Source organism: Dendrobates tinctorius, unplaced genomic scaffold (assembly GCF_039654945.1).
Source record: "Dendrobates tinctorius isolate UK_male_01 unplaced genomic scaffold, ASM3965494v1 ptg000315l, whole genome shotgun sequence".
Classification (NCBI taxonomy): Eukaryota; Metazoa; Chordata; class Amphibia; order Anura; family Dendrobatidae; genus Dendrobates; species Dendrobates tinctorius.
This window is the reverse complement of record NW_027361982.1, coordinates 5,294,765-5,321,570: the sequence shown is the minus strand read 5'-3', so window position 1 is coordinate 5,321,570 and position 26,806 is coordinate 5,294,765. Positions and strand designations below refer to the sequence as shown.

Below are 26,806 nucleotides of genomic sequence, written 5' to 3'. Positions count from 1 at the left end.
TCGGTGTTTTAGACCTTGATGTATTTTATAGTTCGGTAACTCTTGTTAGCTCCACCAGTACATGTCCAGCTTTGGATGGAAGTTTTAGTTGTCAGTCCTCCAATGATTGGTGATGATGGTGTGTGTTCCACTCGGAGATTTCTTTGTTGGCCACTGAGGCTGGTTGGAAGTCATTAGTGGACATGTTATTCTAAATAGCTATCTGCAAAAATATTGTGGATCTAGCTGATCCGGTTATGGTTAGTGATGTTAGACAGTCACCTATGGCTTTCTCAGAGGGCTGCTTGAAGAAGAAAACACTTGTGTTCATTTTCCCACCAGATGACTACAACTGACAAGGGCGATGATGGCTCATAACCCCAACAAGATGAACTTTTTTCTATTGAGGAGGCAATTATTTGTGAAGGTTATTCTATAATGCATTAAACCATTATGGAGCATTCACACTGAGCAAGTAGATTCTCTTTTGCCACTGGATCGAAGCTCTGAGAGCTGCTTCCTACCTGACAGAATCCCCAATGCATTTTCTGATTAGGAGGCACCATGCCACAATGTGCTAGACTTACAAGTCAGAGGAAGCATTGAGGATTCCGGCAGGTTGCAGGGCTCCTGTCCAGCGGTCATGGACTACTGATGTGGCTGCAGGACATTGGTACTGGGAATCAGTTTTCTATTCGTCAAGTTGACATATGTTTCAGCTTTGGATTTTTTCACTGCTGTACTATAATCCACATGAAGTAGTCCTGTTCCATGCCAGGAATGGCTGCTCCACTGTCTTTTATGACAGCCTAGCACCTTCTGGGATCAGAGTGACCTCCATTCTCAGTTGCTTTAGTCATTATGGTCTATAGTGACTTCTTCATGATCAAGGGACTTTTTCCATTTAAGGCCAGGATCATACATGCGAGGAATACGGCCGATTCTCGCATGTTAATACCCGATACTGCCGCCGGCACTCAGGAACAGAGCATGCGGCCACATAGCAATACATGGAGCTGAATGCTCCGCTCCTGAGTGCCGGCGGCAGTGCCGGGAATTAACATGCGAGACTTGGCCGTATTCCTCGAATGTGTGATCCAGACTAAGGGTTATAATTTGTCAACTATCTAAAAGAGAGCAGAGATCTGAAATACTAGTTGGAATGGAGCAATAGCTTCTCATGCGTGCCACTGCTTCATTCCTTCTCTATGGGAGTGCCAGATAAAGCTAAATGCTGTACCCAACTTTCTCCAACTGTCCAATAGAGAATGAATGGATTGGTGGCCTGCATGCATTCTTGTGACCAATTAGCTGTGTGACCGCCAATGATGAACAAATTATCACTAATCCTTTAATCTAGTCACTGCCTTTCCCAGTAACATGACGGTAGACTGTGGGACCTAGATGATGACATAGATAATATATACAGTAGTATATGCACAATATAAGTGAAAAACAATAAACCATTAATGGGACTAAAAAAACAGTTATCAAAGTAATGTAATAAAATCCCCAAATACTTAGTAGACATCCACACAAACGTAATAATCTGAAAAATTGATCACAGTTAGGTGCATTCTGAATTGCCCCCAAAATGCAAATTCACTGTCATAAAATATGCGCACATACAACCATGGCAATGAAAGAGTGAAAAAAAATAGTTTGGGCTGCCAAAGTGCAGAGAGTCAAAAATGAAAAAAATGTATCTCGTCATTAATCTTCTATTTTGTCTTGAAAATATGGCTTTGGAACCCAGAATCCTCTACAGCAGTGATCCACAACCTTTCTTAGGCTGGGGTCACACTTGCGAGAAACTCGCACGAGTCTCGCGTCTCAATACCTGGCACTGCATGTACTTCTGTGCAGCTGAGCACTTCGGTCCGAGTGCCGGCGGCAGTGCTGGGAATTGAGACGCGAGACTCATGCGAGTTTCTCGCAAGTGTGACCCCGGCCTTACTCTGAGGGTATGTGCACACGGTCAGGAAGGGCTCAATAGTTGCTCAGGATTTGACGCAGGTGAAATCTGCTCCAAATCTGCATCTGAGTTCACTGGCAGGTCACCTGAATTTTTTATGCTTTTTTTTTAAATGTGTTTGCATTTTTTCCACATGCATTTTTTTGTCTCTTGAAATAAAGCTAATTGAAAGTTGGCTTCTGGAAAAAAAAGTGATTTCCTGTTTGCAGATATATTGGAGTATGTTCCCATGGTCAGTAAACGCCGCGGGTAGAATGCTGCGTACATCTGAAGCGTCAAACCCGCAGCGTCCAGCTGTTACAGCATAGTGGATGGGATTTCAAGAAATTCCATCTTCACTGTGTGCACTGATGCCCGCTGCTCACCCGCAGAGACGGACATGCGGTGCACCTTTCCAGACCGTAGCATGTCAATTTATGTAGCTGATACGCTCCATCTGTGCTGCGTAAAATACCCATACACTTTCATTAGATGGGGTAAAACTGCATCATCTTCCAAGTCACATGCATATTAAGTGTGGGAACGCAGCTTGCTACGCATGTGTACTAATTTAAATAATGATGAATCTTGTGTACATAACACCGGAAGTGGAGGAAAGCACAGAGAGGTCCCCTCCTTTTTAAGGCTGCGTTCAGGCAGTCCGTTTAATGGATTGCATTACATCGCGTCATAACGCAATGTAGCGCAATCCGTTAACGCTGCCATTAATCCCCATTATCGGGCACATCGCCAACACATGCCATAATCGGCATGCGCTAGCGATGTGCCGTCATTCTGTGACGGACCCTCGGACGCGGGCTGCAGCGTCCGAGGGTCAGTAACCACTAGTGCAGATGAAGCATCTGCGCTAGCGGTATAGCATAACGCGATCCCGTTATGCTATAGCGTTAACGCAGTCTGTCAACGCAGTATGAATTTGGCCTAATAAATAATTTAAAAAAAATGGTGTGGGGTCCCCCTATATTTGTTAACCATCCAGAGTAAAGCAGACTACTGGGACTGGTATTTCAGTCTGGTAAGGATCCAATATCCATGAACCTTACCAGCCTGATAATATCAGGCCGCAGCAGTCTACTTACATTGGATGGTTAGCAAAAATAGTGGGATCCCCTCCAAAAAAAATAGCATGGGGTTCCACTATTTTTGTTAACCAGCCAAGGAAAAAGCAGACAGCTGCTGCCTGGTATTTCAGGCTGGTGAGGCCCATGGATTTTGGCCCTCACCAGCCTAAAAATAGCAGCCCGCAGCCGCTCCACAGTTGGCGCATCCAAAGATGTACCAATTGTTGCACTTTACCCGGCACTTCCCACTTGCTCTCTAGCGGTGGCAAGTCGGGTAATATTTATGGGGTTGATGTCACCTTTGTATTTTCAGGTGACATCAAGCCCACGGCTTAGAAATGGAGAATCGTCTATAAGATACCTATCCATTACTAATCCTTTATATACATGGTAAATAAAGACACAGCCAGAATAAAGTCCTTTAATTGAAATAATGACACAGACTCCTTTAACCCCTTCACCCCCAAGGGTGGTTTGCACGTTCATGACCGGGCCAATTTTTACAATTCTGACCACTGTACCTTTATGAGGTCATAACTCTGGAACGCTTCCATGGATCCCGGTGATTCTGACATTGTTTTCTCGTGACATATTGTACTTCATGTTAGTGGTAAAATTTCATTCAAATAACTTGCGTTTATTTGTGAGAAAAACGGAAATTTGGCGAAAATTTTGAAAATTTCGCGATTTTCCAACTTTGAATTTTTATGCCCTTAAATCACAGAGATACGGCACACAAAAAACTTGATAACTAACATTTCCCACATGTTTACTTTACATCAGCACAATTTTGGAACCAAAATTTTTTTTTGTTAGGAAGTTATAAGGGTTAAAAGTTGACCAGCGATTTCTCATTTTTACAACACCATTTTATTTTTAGGACCACATCACATTTGAAGCCACTTTGAGGGGTCTATATGATAGAAAATACCCAAAAGTGACACCATTCTAAAAACCACCCCTTAAGGTGCTCAAAACCACATTCAAGAAGTTTATTAACCCTTTAGGTGCGTCACAGGAATTTTTTTGAATATTTAAAAAAAAATGAACATCTAACTTTTTTTCATAAAAAAAATACTTCAGGTTCAATTTTTTTTATTTTACCAAGGGTAACAGGAGAAATTGAACTGCAAAAGTTATTGTGCAATTTGTCCTGAGTACGCAGATACCTGATATGTGGGGGGGAACGACTGTTTCGGCGCATGGCAGAGCTCAGAATGGAAGGAGCGCCGTTTGACTTTTTCAATGCAAAATTGGCTGGAATTCAGATTGGACGCCATGTCACGTTTGGAGAGTCCCTGATGTACCTAAACAGTGGAAACCCCCTACAAGTGACCCCATTTTGGAAACTAGACCCCCCAAGGAACTTATCTAGATATGTGGTGAGAACTTTGAACCCACAAGGGCTTTACAGAAGTTTATAACGTACAGCGGTACAATTAAAAAATCATATTTTTTCCACAAAAATGATCTTTTCACCCCAATTTTTATTTTCCCAAGGGTAACAGGACCCTAAAAGTTATTGTGCAATTTGTCCTGAGTACGCTGATACCCCACATGTGGGGGTAAACCACTATTTGGGCGCATGGCAGAGCTCGGAAGGGAAGCAGCGCCATTTGACGTTTTGGGCTGGAATTGAGATCGGACACGATGTCGCGTTTGGAAAACTCCTGATGTACCAAAACAGTGGAAACCCCCCACAAATGACACCATTTTGGAAACTAGACCCCCTAAGGAACTTATCTAGATGTGTGGTGAGCACTTTGAACCCCCCCAGTGCTTCACAGAAGTTTATAACACCCGGGCGTGAAAATAAAAAATTCGTATTTTTTCCACAAACATGATCTTTTAATCACCATTTTTTTATTTTCCCAAGGGTACCAGGAGAAATTGGACCCCAAAAGTTGTTGTCCAATTTGTCCTGAGTATGCTGATACCCCATATGTGGGAGAAAACTACTGTATGGGCACACGTCGGGGCTCGGAAGGGAAGTAGTGACGTTTTGGAATGCAGACTTTGATGGAATGGTCTGCGGGTGTCATGTTGCCTTTGGAGAGCCCCTAATGTACCTAAACAGTGGAAACCCCCCACAAATGACCCCATTTTGAAAACTAGACCCACTAAGGAACGTATCTAGATGTGAGGTGAGCACTTTGAACCCCCAAGGGCTTCACAGAAGTTTATGATGCCAGGGCATGAAAATAAAAAAATCGTATTTTTTCCACAAACATGATCAATTAGTCCCCAATTTTTTCAGTTTCCCAAGGGTAACAGGAGAAATTGGACCCCAAAAGTTGTTGTCCAATTTGTCCTGAGTACGCTGACACCCCATATGTGGGAGAAAACTACTGTATGGACACACGTCGGGGCTCGGAAGGGAAGCAGTGACGTTTTGGAATGCAGACTTTGATGGAATGGTCTGCGGGTGTCATGTGCGTTTGGAGAGCCCCTGATGTACCTAAACTATTGAAACTCCCCACAAGTGACCCCATTTTGGACACTAGACCCCCCACGGAACTTATCTAGATGTGTTGTGAGCACTTTGAACCCCCAAGTGCTTCACAGAAGTTTATAACACTCGGACGTGAAAATAAAAAAATCATTTTTTTCCACAAAAATGATATTTTTGCCCCCAATTTTTTATTTTCCTAAGGGTAACAGGAGAAATTGGACCCCAAAAATTGTTTTGCAATTTGTCCTGAGTAGGCTGATACCCTACATGTGGGGGTAAAACACTGTTTGGGCGCATAGCAGAGCTTGGAAGGGAAGGAGCACCATTTGACTTTTTCAACTCAGAATTGGCTGGAATTGAGATCAGACGCCATGTTGCATTTGGAGAGCCCCTGATGTGCCCAAACAGTGGAAACCCCCAATTCTAACTCCAACCCGAACCCCAACACGCCCCTAGCCCTAACCCTAGCCCTAACCCTAGCCCTAACCCTAACCCTACCCCAACACACCCCTAGCCCTAACCCTAGCCCTAACCCTAATGGAAAAATGGAAATAAATACATTTTTTTAATTTTATTATTTTTCCCTAACTAAGGGGGTGATAACGGGGGGTTTGATTTACTATTTATGGCGGTTTTTAAGTTTGGCGGCTGTCGCACGCTAAAAGACGCTTTTTATTGTAAAAATAGTTTTTGCATCACCACATATTGAGAGCTATAATTTTTCCGTATTTTGACCCACCGAGTCATGTGAGGTCTTATTTTTTGCGGGACAAGTTGACGTTTTTATTGGTACCATTTTCGGGCACGTGAAATTTTTTGATCGCTTTTTATTCCGATTTTTGGGACGCAGAATGAACAAAAACCAGCGTTTCATGAATTTCTTTTGGGGGGGGTGCGTTTACACCGTTCCGCGTGCGATAAAATTGATAAAGCGGTTTTATTCTTCGGGTCAGTACGGTTACAGCGATACCTCATTTAGGTCGTTTTTTATGTTTTTGTCGGTTTTATGCAATGAAAACTACTTTATATAAAAAATAATTATTTTTGCATCGCTTTATTCAGCGAGCTATAACTTTTTTACTTTTTCGCTGATTATGCTGTGTGGCTGCTCGTTTTTTGCGGGACAAGATGACGTTTTCAGCGGTACCATGGCTATTTATATGCGTCTTTTTGATCGCGCGTTATTACACTTTTTGTTCGGCGGTATGATAATAAATCATTATTTTTTGCTTCGTTTTTTATTTTTATTTTTTAAGGGGTTCGCTAAAGGGGTTAACTAATGGGACAGTTTTATAGGGCGGGTCGTTACGGACGCGGCGATACCTAATATGTGTACTTTTATTGTTTTGTTTTTTTTATTATTTCCAAAAAATGGATTTATTGGGGGAATATTTTTTTTTTTTTTTTCTAATTTATTTGGCGATTTTTTTTAAAATTATTTTTACACTTTTTTTTATTTTTTTTTTTACTTTATTAAATAGTCCCAGGTGGGACATCACTGTCCTGTGACAGATCGCTGATCTGTCACATCACAGATCACTGTGACAGATCAGCGATCTGACACAGGCACTGCAGAAGGCTTCCTCATGCCTGTGCTTTGCAGGCACTGAGGAAGCCAGCTTCCGCAGGCCCCCGAAGGCCCCCGTCGCCATCTTGGATTCGGGGGCCTGGAGGAAGGGAGTCCCCCGCAGCAGCGCTGCACATTGCGCTGCCGTGGGGGGCTCAGGGAAGCACGGAGGGAGCCCCCTCCCTGCCGATGCTTCCCTTTAACCCCCGGTACACCGCGATCGTGTTTGATCGCGGTGTGCAAGGGGTTAACGTGTCGGGGGCGGTCCGTGACCGCCCCTGACACATTGTGCCGGGTGTCAGCTGTGATAATCAGCTGACAGCCGGCCGCGATTAGCGGCGCTCACCACGTGGGCGCCGCTGATCGCGCCGACGTACTATCCCGTCCCCGGTCATACGGGCCCGGGTACCGTGGACGGGATAGTACGTCGGATGGCAGGAAGGGGTTAATAGATCTTAATTAAACCATACTTACTGCATCACCTATTCCACCGAAGCCCTCAATCTCTTGTAAGAGAAATAAAATAAAAAAGCAACAGTGTATCATACCTGTCCGCCAAGATGATACTGTCCCACGACGAGTCCAGCTCTGCTACATCTGGATGTCATACTGAAAGGTGGCATTATGCCACCATCCAGTCTGACATCCAGACACAGCGGAGATTGTAGATGACCACCGGAGATAACTCGTTCCCCGGCGGTCACCTGCACTGCAGTTCTCACGATCAACTGATCCTGAGAACTTGGAAGTGACCAGAGGTAACCCCGTCCCCAGCAATTACGTTCACGGCAGTTCTCGCGGTCAGCTCGGCTCATCACGACAACTGCAATGGACGTGATCGTCTGGCTGTGGCACAAGGTACACCTTCATTTAAATTAGTTCACATGCGTAGTAAGCTGCGTTCTCGCACTTACTACGCATGTGACTATAAAGATAATGCGGTTTTACCGCATCTAATTAAATCATATGGGTAATTTACGCTGCGGAGACGCCCAGTAAATATAAATAGACATGCTTCGGTCTGGAAAGACGCGCCGCATGTCCGTTTACTCAGGGATGCCATGGGCGTCTTTGAATGCAAAGTGGAGATGGGATTTCTTGAAATCCACTATGCTGTAGCAACTGGCCGCTGCGGGTTTGAAGCTGCTTATGTACACAGCATCAAACACGCAGCGTTTACTGACCGTGGGAACATACCCTAAGAGCCACATTTCATCTCTGATAGAGGGTTGCGAGCGACATCCAGAGCCCCCTGAGTAGTGACATCAAGCCTCTCCTTTCCCCCTTCTTCCATAGTAGTGACATCCATAGTCCTTATACCGGTGTAAAGGCAACCAATGTTTGCCGAAAGACATCACATATAGGCAGTATACTTACATCCAGAGGGTTCCCACTATACCCACCTTTGGTATTCTTGCATCAAGCACTACCATCATACTATGCCACAGGGAGTATATGCAGTATATGCTCATCCAGTTCTGCTCTTCTGTGTTGGGCTACTCACAAAAGTCACCATCTGGACTTCATAACTGTTTGCAAGACCTGTTGCTAATGTACCAAATTGGCATACAGTTGTGAGCCACACATCATGGGCCCGTGATCCACATGTGGCTCCTGAGTCACAGGTTGGGAGCCCTTGATCTACAGGGTGAAGCAGAGGTGCACATACTTGACCTCCACTGCGTTTAATGTCCATGGGACTGCTGGAAAAAAATTGTTGAGCAATCTTGTGCTTTTGAAAAGTCCCATAGACAATCATTGATGGTGAGGTCAAGGATTTGCACCTCTGCTTCATTCAGAAAAGTCTCTTATTCTCCAGGATGCTGGATGTCCTTTCTGTCAGACCCCAGCGATCAGTAAATTATTCCGTATACTATGTATGGACAATAATTTTAGATTCTGAGAATAACCCTTTAACCAAACTGATCTTGAAATATGACCCATGAGAGCACTGAATGACATGATGAGGAGCTCACTGATTACTACTTTATAGATTAGTTATAGGGAATGCAGCTATCCACAGACTGTATGCGTTTAGTGGCAAATGCTGGAGCTCTATGATGGTTGTGATGTTTTCTGCCTGATCTAATCTCTTTCCCTGTATGCATCTTTCCTATCCTTTGTAGATTATCACATTGCCCGTTCCCGGAGGAAAAGCGTCCCAGGGGGAAAACAGTACAGCATGGACGCCCCTCCCGCTGCCCCGTTCCGACCGTCGGTAAGTGATTTATAGACAATTTACACAGATCATTACATTGATTGAGTTGTGATCTTGTTTTCCATTTCATTATACCAGTTTTTTAGTAATCCAATCAGAAATCAAACTTTGTAGCCACATGTTAATTGTTGTGTCTATGAGTTCAATGACATGCCCTAATATACTTAAAGACTAATTTTTTTGTGGCTGGAAGGCATGATTTAAAAGTGTTTCTGATTACTACAAGTCAGAGATAATTTTTATTGTACTGGGATCTCTTTCACCAGAACACTAGTTTCAGTAGTAAAACTGTCCTGAAAGGTTCCCTTTAAAGAGGTATTCCCATCTAGTATCTGTCTGTATGTGATGGGCATGAAGACGGCCAAAAACACTGTTCTGTGCTGTTTTTCTAACTTCAAATTACCTTTGGTCTGTACATTTTAGACAAACAAGCCCAACTTCTCCATAAATGTCTGAGGTGGGAGCTTCCCCTTTATAATTTCAGCCTAAACCTACTACTATTATCAAAAAATTCCCAAAGGAAAATTATGGATGTAACCAAATCACTTCTATAACTCTAGATACAATACTATAGTACAAAATTCTTCTAGCTAATTAATAGCAGAAAAAAACAACGAGTGTTTAGAAAAATTTTTTTTAAGAGAATTTTATTTTGAAATACAAAAATACATATTAGACAGAGTTTCCCACTATGCAGAATGTCAAGGGGTTAATCCTGAATTAAACGATACAGACAATGAAGAGCTGGCTGAAAAAAATATATCAGCTGCAAGCATCCTCTTTTATTTTCAATACTGGTATATTATGAAGTACAGATTCTCCACTATACAAAAGTTTTTTTATACAAAATAGGGCTTTATAAAAAGTGCCTTAAGTGCTAGTGCAAAAAGTGAAGCTAATCACTATATTAATAAAGGCATCTCAAACCGTCCTCCAGTGCTGGCAAAAAAACCCCCATACAAACTGGATAATACGATTTAAACACGCCCATCTAAACGTAAACAGCGATAAACCACTGCCAGTACCAAGACTGTGGCCCAAGTCCTGAGGAAGAAGCGGTGAAACGCGCGTTGGGGCAGCAGGTCTGGGGAATCCTCCATTATATATTACTTGTAAGTACAGTGCATCCGTATATATTTTTATGCATTTTTACTTGGGCCACAGTCTTGGTACTGGCAGTGGTTTATCTCTGTTTACGTTTAGATGGGCGTGTTTAAATCGTATTATCCAGTTTGTATGGGGGTTTTTTTGCCAGCACTGGAGGACGGTTTGAGATGCCTTTATTAATATAGTGATTAGCTTCACTTTTTGCACTAGCACTTAAGGCACTTTTTATAAAGCCCTATTTTGTATAAAAAAAACTTTTGTATAGTGGAGAATCTGTACTTCATAATATACCAGTATTGAAAATAAAAGAGGATGCTTGCAGCTGATATATTTTTTTCAGCCAGCTCTTCATTGTCTGTATCGTTTAATTCAGGATTAACCCCTTGACATTCTGCATAGTGGGAAACTCTGTCTAATATGTATTTTTGTATTTCAATAAAATTCTCTTAAAATTTTTTTTTCTAAACACTCGTTGTTTTTTTCTGCTATTAGCTAGAAGAATTTTGTACTATAGTAAACCTACTACTATGCTGAGGTTCTCATGATAAGGCTTTCTGCTCTGTGCACTGCCTTGTTGGAGTTGTCATATTATTTTAGTATTCATCAGTCTAAATATATATATTGTAGGGATTCTACTCGCTTAGGTGCGACGGGAGACAGTCAGGAGGCAGGTTCCCTTGAAGTTCGTGCGGTTTATTACGTCATAAACCAAACAGCATGTCACCAAAATAAACAGCCTTCAGTTCAGGCGACAAAATAACATCAAAATGTCCTTTCCTTCAGGCTAAGTCCGCGAGCCTCAGCGCACACAGGAGGTGTATACCCCTCCTCACATACAGCTGCCTTGTTCATGAGCAGGCCACATTATAAGGGTGTAGCCGCACCCACAAACCTAGCAGCTGACTGGTCACATGACTGTGACCTCACCACAGGTCTTTCAAAATAATAATAATACAGCAATATTTGTTATGCCTTACATTATGGAGACAAGCCTTTTATGAGACACATATCTCCCATCGATTACACGACCCTTAGCCCTGCCAAAATATATATATACTGTGTATATATATATATATATATATATATATATATATATATATATATATATATATATATATATATACACTACCGGTATATAATAGAGTATAAACCGACCCGAGTATAAGCCGAGGCACTGGGTAAGCTTATTGACTTGAGTATAAGCTGGGTATGCATTGTTCCCTCATCCCTGTCCTGGTATGTGTGGCTCCCCCATCCTGTCCTGCTATGTGTGGCTTCCCCATCCTGTTCTCTGTGTGGTTCCCCCGTCCTGTGTTGCTATGAGTGGCTCCCCCCTCCTGTCCTGGTATGTGTGGTTCCCCCGTCCTGTCCTGCTATGTGTGTCTCCCCTTGTCCTGAAAAATAATAATACAGCAATACTTGTTATGCCTTACATTATGGAGACAAGCCTTTTATGAGACACACATCTCCCATTGATTACACGACCCTTAGCCCTGCCAAAATATATATATATATATATACTGTATATATATATATATATATATATATATACACAACCGGTATATAATAGAGTATAAGCCCACCCGAGTATAAGCCGAGGCACTGGGTAAGCTTATTGACTCGAGTATAAGCTGGGTATGCATTGTTCCCTCATCCCTGTCTGGTGGTTCCCCCCGTCCTGTCTTGCTATGAGTGGCTCCCCCCTCCTGTCCTGGTATGTGTGGTTCCCCCGTCCTGTCCTGCTATGTGTGTCTCCCCTTGTCCTGTCCTATTATGTGTGGCTCCCCCTGTTGTATGCATGGCTCCCCTGATCCCGTCGTTGCATGCATGGCTCACCCCCTGTCCCATTGTTGTATGCATGGCTCACCCTCCCCCGTCCTACTCACCCTCCTCGCGCCATCGCTGCAACTCCGTTGTCCCGGCGCAGCAGCTCTCCTGTGCTGAGCAGTCACGTGGTACCGCTCATTAAGGTAATGAATATGCGCTCCACGCCTATGGGAGTGGAGACGCGTGCATAATTCATTACCTTAATGAGCGGTACCACATGACCGCTCAGCACAAGAAGAGCTGCCAGCGCTGGGACAGAGATGCAGTGACGGCGCGAGAACGGTGAGTATGATGTCTTCTGGAAGCAGCATCTGTCACTATATATAATCTTTAGAGTAGCTGATAAATATAAACTAATCAAACAGAACACAGACCCAGAAGTTTTGTCATGAGGACCATGGTGTGGTAGTTTTGTCTATCATTGATCGAAACTAAGAGGAATATTAGGAGGCAGAAAGAAATTAAGATTAGCTCCAAGGGATTTCTCAGAGGACATTCTTCTGTTATCCCACTGACCGCATTTGTCACTGAGCGGGCAGAGCTGCTCAACGTTCATGTGTGTGGCCCGACTTGTGGCACAGTCCATCAACCACATCTGTTGTACAAAGGACGACTTTGCCAAACCAATTAACCCAGTATCTATAATTACTATCCTGCAATTACATCTATAAATCTGGTCCCACATGATGTGTCACTATGTGAAACAGATGAATGGGGTCTACTTAATCCACATTAAACACCTCATCAGGGAGCAGCATGCACCCAGAACCACGGTCCAGCCTGGACTGAGCACACAAAGTGTTTCAGGAATTCTGACGAGGCCTAAAGTAGCTCTTCAGTGACACTCAAATCACAATTTTCATTATCTCTGCTTACTGTCAATTTATAAAAGCAGTGTTCTAGAGGCAGAGAATGCCTGCTCTCAGGTTCCACAGTTTGTTGCAGTGTATCAGTTTAGGTATTTTCTCTCAGTATGATTTCCAGGATTTAAAGGGAACCTGTCAGCTGATACAGGCGGCTTAAACTCTGTGGCGTTTCAGAGAAAAAGATATTGTTAATTATATGCTCGTGCTCCGGGGTGAGTCTGTGGGGAGGTCTTCATGTGATGCTCTGATTAGGTATTTATAATGCAGCCTGCTGCAGCTTAATCACATGTTTAATGTGCGGTTAATAACTATGCTTGATGTTTTCATAAGGAGTATAAAAAAAAAAATCCATTTTAAAATGGCGCCCTCAGTGTGCAGTGTCCCATCTAAGAGGACAGTTGTACCGTGCTGAGACGTGATGCATGGGGGTGCAGTGTGCCATCTAAGAGGACAGTTGTACTGTGCTGAGACATGTGATGTATGGATGCAGTGTCCCATCTAATAGGACAGTCATACTGTGCTGAGACTTTTGATGAACCATTGCAGTATCCTATCTAAGAGGACAGTCGTACTGTGCTGAGACTTTTGATGGATGGGTGTAGTGTCCAATATTAGAGGACAGTTTTACTGTGCTGAGACATGTAATGAATGAGTGCAGTATCCCATCTAAGAGGACAGTTGTACTGTGCTGAGACATGTGATGGATGAATGCAGTGTCCAATCTAAGGACAGTCATACCGTGATGAGACGTGATGGATCAGTGCAGTGTCCCATCTAAGAGGACAGTTGTACTGTGCTGAGAAATATGATGGATGGGTGCAGTGTCACATCTAAGAGGACAGTTGTATTGTGCTGAGACATGTGATGGATGAATGCAGTGTCACATCTAAGAGGACAGTTGTACTGTGCTGAGACATGTGATGGATGAATGCAGTGTCCAATCTAAGGACAGTCATACCGTGATGAGACGTGATGGATCAGTGCAGTGTCCCATCTAAGAGGACAGTTGTACTGTGCTGAGAAATATGATGGATGGGTGCAGTGTCACATCTAAGAGGACAGTTGTATTGTGCTGAGACATGTGATGGATGAATGCAGTGTCACATCTAAGAGGACAGTTGTACTGTGCTGAGACATGTGATGGATGAATGCAGTGTCGCATCAAAGAGGACAGTTGTACTGTGCTGAGACGTGATGGATGGGTACAGTGTCCCATCTAAGAGGACAGTCTTACTGTGCTGAGACTTTTCATGGGTGGGTGCAGTATCCTATCACAGAGGATAGTCATACTGTGCTGAGACTTTTGATGTTTGGGTCCAGTGTCCCATCTAAGAGGACAGTAGTACTGTGCTGAGACATGTGATAGATGGATGCAGTGTCCCATCAAAGTGGACATTCATACTGTGCTGAGACTTTTAATGGATAGGTGCAGTGTCCCATCTAATAGGACAGTCATACTGTGCTGAGACTTTTGATGGATGGGTGCAGTGTCCCATCTAAGAGGACAGTAGTACTGTGCTGAGACATGTGATGGATGGATGCAGTGTCTCACCTAAGAGGACAGTCATACTGTGCTGAGACTTTTGATGGGTGGGTGCAGTGTCCCATCTAAGAGGACAGTAATACTGAGACATGTGATGGATGGATGCAGTGTCCCACCTAAGAGGACAGGCATACTGTGCTGAGACATGTGATGGATGAGTGCAGTGTCCCATCTAATAGGACAGTAGTACTGTGCTGAGACATGTGATGGATGGATGCAGTGTCCCACCTAAGAGAACAGTCATACTGTGCTGAGACGTTTGATGGGTGGGTGCCGTGTCCCATCAAAGAGGACAGTAGTACTGTGCTGAGACATGTGATGGATGGATGCAGTGTCCCATCAAAGAGGACAGTAGTACTGTGCTGAGACATGTGATGGGTGGGTGCCGTGTCCCATCAAAGAGGACAGTAGTACTGTGCTGAGACATGTGATGGATGGATGCAGTGTCCCATCTAATAGGACAGTCGTACCGTGCTGAGACATATGATGGATGCAGTGTCCCATTTAAGAGGACAGTCGTAGTGTACTGAGACTTTTGATGGATGGGTGCAGTGTCCCATCAAAGAGGAGAGTAGTACTGTGCTGAGACATGTGATGGATGGCTTGTAAGCTTGTGAGCAGGGCCCTCATTCCTCTTGGTATCTGTTATGATCTATGTGATTATTGTTATGCTGTAATGTTTATCGTCTGTACAAGTCCCCTCTGAAATGTAAAGTGCTGCGGAATATGTCGGCGCTATAGAAATAACATTTATTATTATTATTATGGATGCAGTGTCCCATTTAAGAGGACAGTCGTAGTGTACTGAGACGGATGGGTGCAGTGTCCTATCTAATAGGACAGTCATACTCTTCTGAGACTTTTGATAGGTGGTTGCAATGTAATATCAAAGAGGACAGTCATACTGTACTGAGACATGTGATGGATGCAGTGTCCCATCTAAGAGGACAGTCTTACTGTGCTGAGAATTTTGATGGGTGTGTGTAGTATCCTATTTAAGAGGACAGTCCTACCATGCAGAGACTTGTGATGAGTAGGTACAGAGTTTGAATGGACTGCCCAAGTTGTAGCAGTAGTTGGGTCTGAGCAGCCATGATGTGTGACATAGAGTAATGGAGAACCTATCAGTGTGACATTACTTGTCCATCTCTCCACCAGCAGGGATTCCTGAGTCGTCGTCTGAAGAGCTCTATAAAGAGGACAAAGAGTCAGCCCAAGCTCGACCGAACCAGCAGCTTCCGGCAGATCCTTCCACGGTTCCGGAGCGCTGACCATGATAGGTAATATGTCATATATTTCTCCGCTGCTGCAAACTGATTCCTGCAGTACCCAAAAGGTGGGATTTATGACATTCATACATAAAATTATGATAATTAGTTATGTGTGACCTTTATCGACTTCCTCATCATCCACCTGATGCCCCCCATGGTTATTTTTGCCTCTTTGTGCCTCATCTATGATTACCTCATTCACTGAGTTGTAGCTTCTATGTACTCGTCCTCCACCTTACCAGTGACCTAACATACCAACATATGCAATAATTACATATACAATATAAAGCCCATATACACCATAAAATAAATATTTTTGGATAAAATATTTACCTGCCCAAATATTGAGAACCCACTGTGATTATTACCTCTGCATCACTTACATCTATGGGGCTGTCCATTCATTAATATATCCAAGGGAACGAAGGATCAAGCATGTTGATTTTCAGCATGGCCAGTACTTTATTCTGAAGAAAGGCATTGATTTACTCCCAGCTCCCCATTGAGTACGTGCGCGTGCATTGCCAAACATATATGGGGAGGTTGGTTCAACCATAGTTGTGAGCGGGCAGAGGTCTCTGGATGGAACAAAGGGGTCTGTTGGATTTGGGAGAGAAGTGTTGACTAAAATAACTTAAGGTAATCAAATCATTTTATTTATAAGGTGCCAGAATATTCTGCAACACTACAATGCATATGATACATGTACAAAATATTAAATATTACAGAGTAACACATAATTCAACAGTTTAAATGAGAGGAGGGTCTACTCACAAGAGCTTACAATTCATGAGAAATGTGTGTGGGCATTGTAACACTTCTGGTAGGTATTGTTATTGTTATCTCCTCATCTTTCCAGTCTTTTTCTCCTTTTCCTGATCATCTTTTTCTTTTGAAATAATGTTCCCATGCTAGGAGTGCTGTTTTATTTACCTATGTCCCCATACATGTTTCCTTGCTTAGTCCTACCTCCTAAATCATACTCTTTCATCCCTCATCCTACCTAATGACTACAATCATAGTCTTTCATAAGACCTTTTTATCAAAGTAATTTTGCAAGAATTCTGGTGCAAATGGCTTTGAAAGCTGGCAAAATTGTGACACAACTTGGAGTTGCAAAAATGTTTTGCAACTTTAGGAATTTTCACGCTAGTTTCTCCCAGCTCTTTCAAAATGTGTGGAGCTTAGGCTACTTTCACACTTGCGTTTTTTTGCGCTGCGCACCGTGCACAGTACAAACGAACATAAAAACGCATCATGCGTTTGTGTGCTTTTTTTGCGGTTTTGAATGCGTTTTTTTGCGCTGATGTGTGCATTACCATGCTCACGTCAGCGCACCCATAGACTATAATGGGTGTTTGGGTGAAAAAAACCTTTGCGTGCACATGCGCTTTTTTGGGACAAGTCGGACGCACAAAAAATGCAACAGGGTGCATTTTGTGTGCCCGAGCGCACACTACAAAAAAACGCATGCGCATACAAACGCGTATAAACGCATGTGTATGCGCACCCATGTAAAGTATAGGAAAAAAAACGCATGCGTTTTTTTGCGCAAAAAAACGCAAGTGTGAAACCAGCCTTAGGCGGGATGAGGGCGTGACTGGGCTGTGGTGATACAGGTTCTCTAATAACAAATTGTGGTGTTCCTTAGGCCAGAAAGCTTATTCCTGTCAGGCAATGGAATAAAATTTATTCTGAGGCTCATGGGGGTGCACACTACTCATCAGAGGCTCCAGATTTATTAAGAGGCATGCACCTCTTTATGAATCAGGATTTCCTGACTCCGCCATGACCCCTCATCAAGACCAGTGATTTATTGAATAGGAACTATGTCTTATCTTTTGGCCATTCCATCACATGTTCTTTTCTCCTTGTATTGCTTGGCTCTTTGCAGTCCATTTAGTTTTATTTTTTATATCACATTCTTAGACTTTTGTTCATTCTTGATAATTTTAAAAATTCTTTTTTTAGCAGTTTAGTTATGAAGATTTCAGATGTTCCTTCTCATCTAGACATGGAACATAAATGCTCAGCAGAAAAAACACTTCTGCTCACAGCTCATTGACCGGCTTGTGTGATGCCCATCTAAAAAAAAAATACACTAACACTAGTGACTGTCTTGGTTGCTCCTGAATGTCTCAATGATTACTCACTAGGATGCAAATATGCCAGTTGTGTATAATAATAATAATAATAATCTTTATATAGCTTGTGTATGATTCGATTCTGACATTTGTGCTTTATTTTGTACCATAGTCTTAAGATTATAGTTTGGGCTGATCATTACTTATTTGGTCCACGTTTGGACCTATTACATTGTGTGATCCACAGGGCACGTCTCATGCAGGCTTTTAAAGAGTCACACTCCCACGAGTCCTTGCTCAGTCCCAGCAGCGCGGCGGAGGCTTTGGATTTGAACCTGGATGAAGACTCCGTGGTGAAACCTGTGCACAGCAGCATCCTAGGGCAGGAGTTTTGCTTTGAGGTGAGAGATGCACCCAGGCACCTTCTAAATCCAGATGTGATCATTACTCCTGTAGTATTTGAGAGACCCATCGCATACCCTTATATCTGCCTACAGCACTTATCTTGCAATTGTCTCACTCTGGAGGGCACATGTACTGATACAAGGTGGTCTACATCTGCATATGACATGGCTAAGACACATTTTTATTCTCCTGTGGTGGTCCCATTTAACCCCTTGACATCATTTGCTGCATATGTATGGCCCTGTCTACCTTGCAAAAAGGTAATAAATGTTCCGTACTTTGCTGGGATGAAGCATGCACATGAGTTGTGCCTGCACCACATGCATTGGCTACCAGCTGTACATTACGAACCCTTGGCTCAATTGACGACAATCCAAGAGGTTTCCAAATGATAGATTACATAGTCAGTGGTGATTGCTGCATTTGAGCAGATGATAGAGGAAATAGCCAATGTTTGGGGTTGCAATGTATTTTCATGCCATTCAGTATCCTAATGATAGTCCTCAAGTGTGTCAACTTTGTGCTCATATGGAGCCTATTGGGCCCTTATGTTAGTTGTACACCGACCTCCATAATAAACTGCATTTATAGAGATTGTCTCTGGACTAAAACATTTTCACAAAATTCCCACATACCTTAAGAAAAAAAAAAAAAATCAAAATAAGCACCAGTCACCTCACTGATACCCAGCTGAGCCCATTCCAGTGATGCCACCATGCTCTATCTCCTGTTGCATTAATGATGCTGGAGCAAAAAGTAGAGACCTCGTGTGTACCGGACAGCATTGTAACGGGCACTGCGTGCAATCTGCGAGATAAATATTGGTCCTTTTATTTTCTTAAAGGAACTTGATCATTTTATGACCATTTTTTATTCCACAGACAACCCCTCTAAGGCTACGTTCAGATTTGCGTTCGAAGGCGCAGCGCAGGGCTGCCTCTAAGCTCCGCCCCGGCCGCGGCTCCTCCTCTGATCGCATGACGCTGCATGCGATCAGCGTACCCTATAGTTAGCGTTGGGTACGCTGGTCGTGTGCTGGTACACTTTTACTGGCGCTTGCGCCCTTTTGGCGCTGCACCGAGCGCACAAAAGCGCGCCATGTTGCATTTTTGTGCGCTCGGCCGGAGGAGGCACGGCCGGGGGCGGAGGATAGCGGCGGCCCTGCGCTGCGCCTCCCAACATAAATCTGAAAGTAGCCTAAGTGTTGCAGTATATCAACATTCAAGCGACTGCAGGGTCAACTAAGAGAAATTGTAAGAAAAAACTACAATGTTTTTGCTATCTTTTTAGGTGACCACCGCATCGGGTACTAAGTGCTTTGCCTGCCGCTCGGCTGCTGAAAGGGACAAATGGATAGAGAACCTCCAGAGAGCGGTGAAGCCCAACAAGGTATGGACTCGGATAATGGTGGTCATGACGTCAAGACTCATAGTGCGCCTTATTATACTGAAGTATCCATTATATAGAGACGTTTACCAGTATGCACCAGAGCATTAGGGATGAGTTGTGAGAGGACAGTAGAACTAAAAGTTTCATGGCACCATTATCCTGGTAGTGTTTTACACCTCTTCTGACTGCATCCTAGCCACTAGACCACCACACATAAGATGTGCTCTAATTGGTGCCCACATGGTAGAACTAAACATCTCACCATACCTGTTATCCTGATACTCCAATGTTTTACACTTCTTATAACCAAATCCTAGCCATTAGACCACCAGGGAGAAGAGTTGCTCTAATTGGTGCCCAGTCGGTAAAGCTAAACCTCTCGCCGTATTCATTATTCTGATACTTTAGTGTTTCACACCTTTTTTTGACTGAATCCTAGCCATTATGCCACCAGGTATACGTTTTGCTGTAATTGATGTCCTATTGGTAGAATTAAACATCTCACCATGTGCGTTTTCCTGATATTCCAGTGTTTTAAACCTCTTAGGATCAAATCCTGACCATCATTAAAAAAATGTGCTCTAATTGGTATCCATTTGGAAGAATTAAACTTCTTACGATACCAATTAGCCTTGCACTCTATTGTTTTACACCTATTATGACTGAATCCTAGCTACAGGATCACAAAGGAGAAGATGTACTCTAGTTGGTGGCCAGGTGACCCGTTTGTTATAAATCTATTGTGACCCAATTCTAGCCACTAGATCACCAGGGAGATGTTTTGTAATAAGTGTCCTGTTGGTAGAGCTGAACATCTAAGCATATCCATTATCCTGACACTCCAGTGTTTTACATTTCTTATAAATAAATCCAAGCTACTACACCACCAGGAAGAAAATGTGCTCTAGTTGGTAACCAAATAGTACAACTAAACCTCTCACATACCCATTATTCTCGTACTTCAGTGTTTTGCACCTCTGGTAACTGAATTCTGACCACTAGATCACCAGGGATTACGTATGCTCTAATTGTTGGCCATTTGTTAGAAATATACTGTATTTTTCGGACTATAAGACACACTTTTTCCCCAAAAAAATGGGGGGTGCGTCTTATAGTTGGAATGCAGGCTTATCGGGGGGGGGATTTGTGGCAGTGGTGTAACAGTGTCCCTTCCTTAAAGAATCAATGGTGGCAGGTGTGGCGATGCTAAAGCTCGGTGGCAGCGGTGAGCAGTGTGGAGTGCATCATTGGTTTCTCTGCGGCCATCTTCCTGAAGCCATGGGCCGCCGGAGGCAGGGCGTGTGCAGATTGACATATCGACTGGGCCTCTCGCGCTCCATTTTCCTGAGGCTGTGGACTTCAGGAAAATAGCCTCCGGAGGGCGTGCGTGCGCCTCGGCGGCCCTTGGCTTCAGGAAAATGGCCGCCGGAGGCCGCATGTGCGCAGATTGAGATCTTGGCTTCAGGAAAATGACTGCCGAGAAACCATTGATGAACTCTGCTCTGCTTACTGTGGACACTGGGCCGCAGCATCATCACATTTCTGCTGCTGGCATCCAGAGGAAGGGACCCTGCTCTATGCAACGCACTCTGCTCTGCCTCACCGCTGACACCGGACCTGCAGCATCGCACTGCTGGGATACCCCGGAACTGCAGCATTGCCCCAATTCTGCCTCCTGTGACCCTGCTCTACCACTGCCAGCCCTCAGATAAGACACCTTAAATTCGGATGAGATTGACCCCCCATCTTTATAAAATCTTTTTTTTTCTATATTCCACCCCAAAATTTGGGGTGTCTTATGGACTGGTGTGTCCGAAAAATACGGTTTGTCTTATTGTACCCATCATTCTGATACATTTTTACATCTCTAATAACTGAATCCTAGCCATTGGACCACCAGGGAGAAAATGTGCTCTAATTGATTCACAGTTTGTAGAACTAAACATTTTACTGTACCCGTTATCATGGCACTCTCGAATGCTAGCTACTAGACCACCAGGGAGAAGATGTTCTCTAATTAATGTTCAGTTGATGCTATGGCTCCTTTACTGTGTTTACTTGAATGGTACCATACTCCAGTTCCCCTGCACAGTGAGTGACTGGATGCTGCTGTGTTACAGTATTCTGATTTGTTCTAATTTCTTATTTGAGGCTGGTTGGCAGATCACGGCACAAGAGGATTCTTATCTATTAATTAATAATCTGACTGTTAATTACAAATATGCTGACATTTTTGCAAAAATAGTGGACTGTGGTGGACACTACAGTACAGTTTTCATCATGTTTCAAGATGTAAATTATACCTATATGCATATAAAGTATGTGCAGAACATGTTCATATCTCAAATATTTCATTTTGAGAGTCTTCAGTTGTTAATACCTATTAATGGCTAAATGAAAAGATGGTAATAAATTGCAAGCTTTTATTTTCTATCTACTTTCAAACATGGTACAAAGATATATATATCTTTCCTTTATCAAATCCAAAATGTAATTTTCATGCTATTTGGGCAACAATGAAGGGTGCAAGTAGAATGTGACACAGATCTAAGGCTTGCGTCACACTGGTGAGGAATACGGCCGAGAGAGGCGTTAAAAGCACGCATTAGACACGGACAAATGATTCTCTAAGGGTTTGCTCCCAACATCCGTATATTTCTCGGGCGTATTCTACGGTCCGTGCCAATCGCAGCATGCTGCAATTGTCAGCGTACTATGCCCGTAGCACGCCAATGCAAGTCTATGGGTGCGCAAAAAATAAGGATTACACACGGACCACACATGTGACCTGCGAGAAATACGCACCCGGTGTCTTTTAGAAAAGCCGGCAATTCAGTGCACTATACAGTAAACTCACACTGACAGGTTTAATAAAGAAATAAAAGAATAGATATAGACACATAGAATACATATATATATATATATATATATATATATATATATATATATATGTATATATATATATATATACATGTCATTGTGACAAACATATATATATTTATATTTCACAGAGTTCTTCATAGCAGAATAGCCGCTAATTAAATTGCCGGCTTCTATCAAATCCTTCCCCAACCCGACATGAAATGACACATGGTTTACATTCAGTAAAGCATTTCATTTCATGTTTTTTTATATGTCCCTGACTAATAATTAGATGAGGGTTTGTGTACAAAATTTGGGAGTTGTAGTTGTTATTTTAAGGGGTTAATTCGTTGTTACAAAATGCGTGGGATTCCCATTGCCCTATAGTGGTGGCGAATGGGTTAATCTAACAAAGGGTTAATGTCACCATTTGATTGTAAGGTGACATTTCACGTCGGGTTGGGGAAGGATTTGAAGCCAGCAATTTAGCGGCTATTCTGCTATGAAGAACTCTGTGAAATATAAATATATATATATGTTTGTCTCAATGACTTGTGTGTGTATGTATATATATATATATATATATATATATATATATATATATATATATATATATATATATATATATATATATACATACAGTATATGTGTGTCTATATCTATTATTTCGTTTCTGTTAGAAACCCTGTTATAGGGCTCCATTATATGTCCATTTTGCAAGGCGGCGAGAAAATCTCGCTATACGGATGCTTACATGCGCAAAATACGCGATGACACCTTGCTTACGGATGACATACGGATCACTATTTAGGGGTCATTCATCCGTATTACGCCTGTAAACTACGGACCTTATTTTGCGTCGGTTAGTGTGACCCCGGCCTAATAAGGAAATCTGCACCTAAGGCAGAACCCCATGTCATTGACTTAAAACAAGAAAAAATTGTGAATATAGACCACCAAAGGGATTGTCTCATTATCTTCCGCAGGAGTGCATGGATTGCCAGCTTAAAGGCATTCTGGTTGCTGAGGGCGGAGTGAGGGCAAGGGTACTCCTTGATTGACAGCTTGGACATCTTAGGCTACTTTCACACTTGCGTTTTTTTGCGCTGCACACCGTGCGCAGTGCAAACACGCATAAAAACGCATCATGCGTTTGTGTGCGTTTTTTGCGGGTTTAGGTGCGTTTTTTTGTGCATACGTGCGCATTTCCATGCGCATGTATGCGCACCCATAGACTATAATGGGTGTTTGGGTGTAAAAAAACGCATTGCGTGCGCATGCATTTTTGGGGGGCAAGTCGGACGCACAAAAAATGCAACGATGCATTTTGTGCGCCCGAGCGCACACTACAAAGCGCATGCGTATACAAACGCGTACAAATGCATGTTTATGCGCACCCATGTAAAAGATAGGGAAAAAAAACGCATGCTTTTTTTGCGCAAAAAAACGCAAGTGTGAAACCAGCCTTATAGTCTGTTTTAATAGCTTACTGGGAATGGCGGCGATAGAGCGTGGTCGCTGCTTTAGGAGGCCAGCGGTGGATTATAGTCACAGGAGGCAGGGTTGCTGCTTCAGGAGGCCGGCGGTGGCAGTAGTGGGGCAATGCGGTTCCTGTGCTCTCCGAAGATGTCAGCACTGGTGAGTGGAGTCCCTTTTTCTCATTGGTTTACCTTCTGTGTGCTTCGGGAAAATGGCGGCCCGTGAGCAGATTGAGGTCTTGTGAGACGAGATCTCGTCTCCCAAGAGCTAGTCACTAAAGATCTCAATCTGTGCATGCGCCGCTTCCAGCAGCCATTTTCCCAAAGCCCACCTCAGGGAAACCAATGAAAAAAGGGGCTCCGCTGACCAAAGCTGACATTTTCTGAGAGCACATGCACCACAGCATCTTCCCACTCCTGTTGTCGCAGGCGGCCTCCTGAAGCAGCAACCCTGCCTCCTATGACCCCACTCCACCGTTGCTGCTACCCAGTAAGCTACCTTCGGATTATAGGACGCACCCCCATTTTCCTTCCAAATTTGGAGGAAAAATAGTGCGTCTTATAATTCGGAAAATACGTTAATCTGCAAAGGTTTTAAAAGCATTTACCCATATGAGTGCCAGAATAACCTTATTATAAATATTTTGAGGATCAAAAGAATTATTTAGTTCCATTAAGTATTTTTTCCATGTACTAGTGCTGTCAAAAATGCAATGTAGACTAGAGTAACCAGTGCCCATCAGAGTTGGTCTGAGAGATTCCTCTCAAGGGACTTGCTCCAAATAGCAGCAAAGTGGCAAACTGTCTGTGATTTTTATTAAAAGTATTTTTTTTACATCGAATATTTTCAGCAGCATATTTATCAGTGTGAGAGTCATGTAGAAAGGAGGGCATTTGGGCTCCATGGCATTTACAGACCAGGACGTCAAAGTTATTTGAAGGTGACCAACTTATATTTAATTGATGCAGGAATTAAATTCTTTATTTTTTTTCTTTAGAAAGGAAATTCCTTCTGGACTGCTTATTTGTAATGAAAAGTCCCATTAAGGGCTCTTTATATGGAGGTGAAATATAATTGTAATCTAATTATACAAATTAACAATGTGGACTATAGACCATTACTATTTCTGTACTGTCAAATGTTCTCTTGTATTAGAATTATGTGCAAAAGATATTTGCACTTTGCTTTAGTGGTTAACTGTAGATTGGGACTCTCTGGCAACTGCTTGGTTAGCAGGTGAAAAATACGGAGTCTTGTCTGCTATCTTCTCTGTCCATATTGGTTATCTGAAGTTGTAGCTTGTCGGATGAATCTGTTGTCACTGAGGAGTAGCCCGAACATGTACATAAAAGTCTATTTGCTAAAGGTTTTTTATACTCTAGACAGTTGTTTTGCTGACTTCTTACCATCCACTCCCCATATATATCCACCATCATTATGGCCAAACTTGCATGTTTTCAGCGGGAAGAGGAGAATTGCCGTTTTTTTGGACTATAAGACGCACCTGACCATGAGATGCACCCCAAATTTTCAGGAGGAAATAGGGGAAAAAAACGTAATGTGTCAAATGGGGGTCCATCTTGCAGTCCAAGTTCAGCTTACTGGCGGGGAGGTGGTGGCAGTGGTGGAGCGGGGGTCACAGGAGGTGAAAACACAGCAGGGTGATGTTGCGAGTCCTATCTCAGGCTAGTTGGGAGTGTTCGGCGGTGTGATAGCTCCGCTGACATTTTTTTGAAAGCCTGGAGCTCCCGCACTTGCACTGTTTCAGTACGGTGGACTTCGGTAAAATGAAACACACCCCTGCTTCCAACCTGGGACTTGCAGCATCGCCCCAACTCCAGCTGCCACCCCCCTGATAAGCTACATTTAGACTATAAGACTCATTCTCATTTCCCCCAAAGATTTGGGAAAATGGCCGCTGGGGGCCAGATCTCAATATGCGCATGCGCAACCTTTGGCAGGCATTTTCCCAGAGTCTATTACATTGAAACCATGGAATTGGGTGGGGTTTGGGTTTTCAAAAAATGAAGATGCAGCCCCTGCACCACCTAACACACCCCTCCTTCCAGCCTGGGATTCACAGCATCACCCTTCAGCGTCGTACCTCCGAACACCCCCTCCTCCCAGCCCAGGACCTAAACATTGCCCACAGTTTTCCCCAACTTCTGCCACCGTTCCCCCGGTAAGCTATTTTCAGACTATAAGACGCACCCCCATTTCCCCCCAAAATTTAGGGGTACAAAGTGGGTCTAAGAATAATGTTACATTTAGTGATGCACCAGCGATTCTGACCACGATACGACCCGATCTCGCTGTGTAACGGGCTTTATAGTCTAAAATAATATAGTAGCTGCTGTCAGACATATCCAGTGGTGGCTTATCTCTTAAGAAAACAAAGCCAGTTTCACTTCATTGTAATTCCAGATACAAACTATAAACCTTGCAACACATAGTACATGAACTTGAATGGTACAGTTAAAGCAGCACTCCAGTTATTTTTATTAGTTAACAATATAGATGATAATTAAACAATAATGCAGATGTTTTGGGGGTATGTCTTTACTGGTTTTAATTTATGTGCCATATCTGGGTTTCTGCAATCTTGATTCCTTTGTCCCCTCTGATATTGTTCTCTTATTGAACACAACATTTTCCATTATGCCAGGGTCTTATTATAATGCTCTTCTCTATAATAGCAGCCAGTGATAGAACCATGATATA

The 26,806-nt window shown here is 43.0% G+C and overlaps 1 protein-coding gene across 12 annotated transcripts in view; it reads left to right on the top strand.

Annotated features, from left to right (window-relative positions):
* SYNGAP1 (synaptic Ras GTPase activating protein 1) overlaps positions 1-26,806 on the top strand; it is a 456,710-nt gene that overhangs the window by 303,925 nt on the left and 125,979 nt on the right. For 11 of the 12 annotated variants that reach the window (XM_073561313.1, XM_073561314.1, XM_073561324.1 and 8 more), the window contains 4 exons: positions 9,161-9,252; positions 15,754-15,875; positions 18,198-18,351; positions 19,646-19,744. In XM_073561313.1, the coding sequence (XP_073417414.1) occupies positions 9,161-9,252; positions 15,754-15,875; positions 18,198-18,351; positions 19,646-19,744 (467 nt within the window). The remainder of the gene's footprint in view (positions 1-9,160; positions 9,253-15,753; positions 15,876-18,197; positions 18,352-19,645; positions 19,745-26,806) is intronic. The other variant, XM_073561323.1, reaches the window with a different exon arrangement.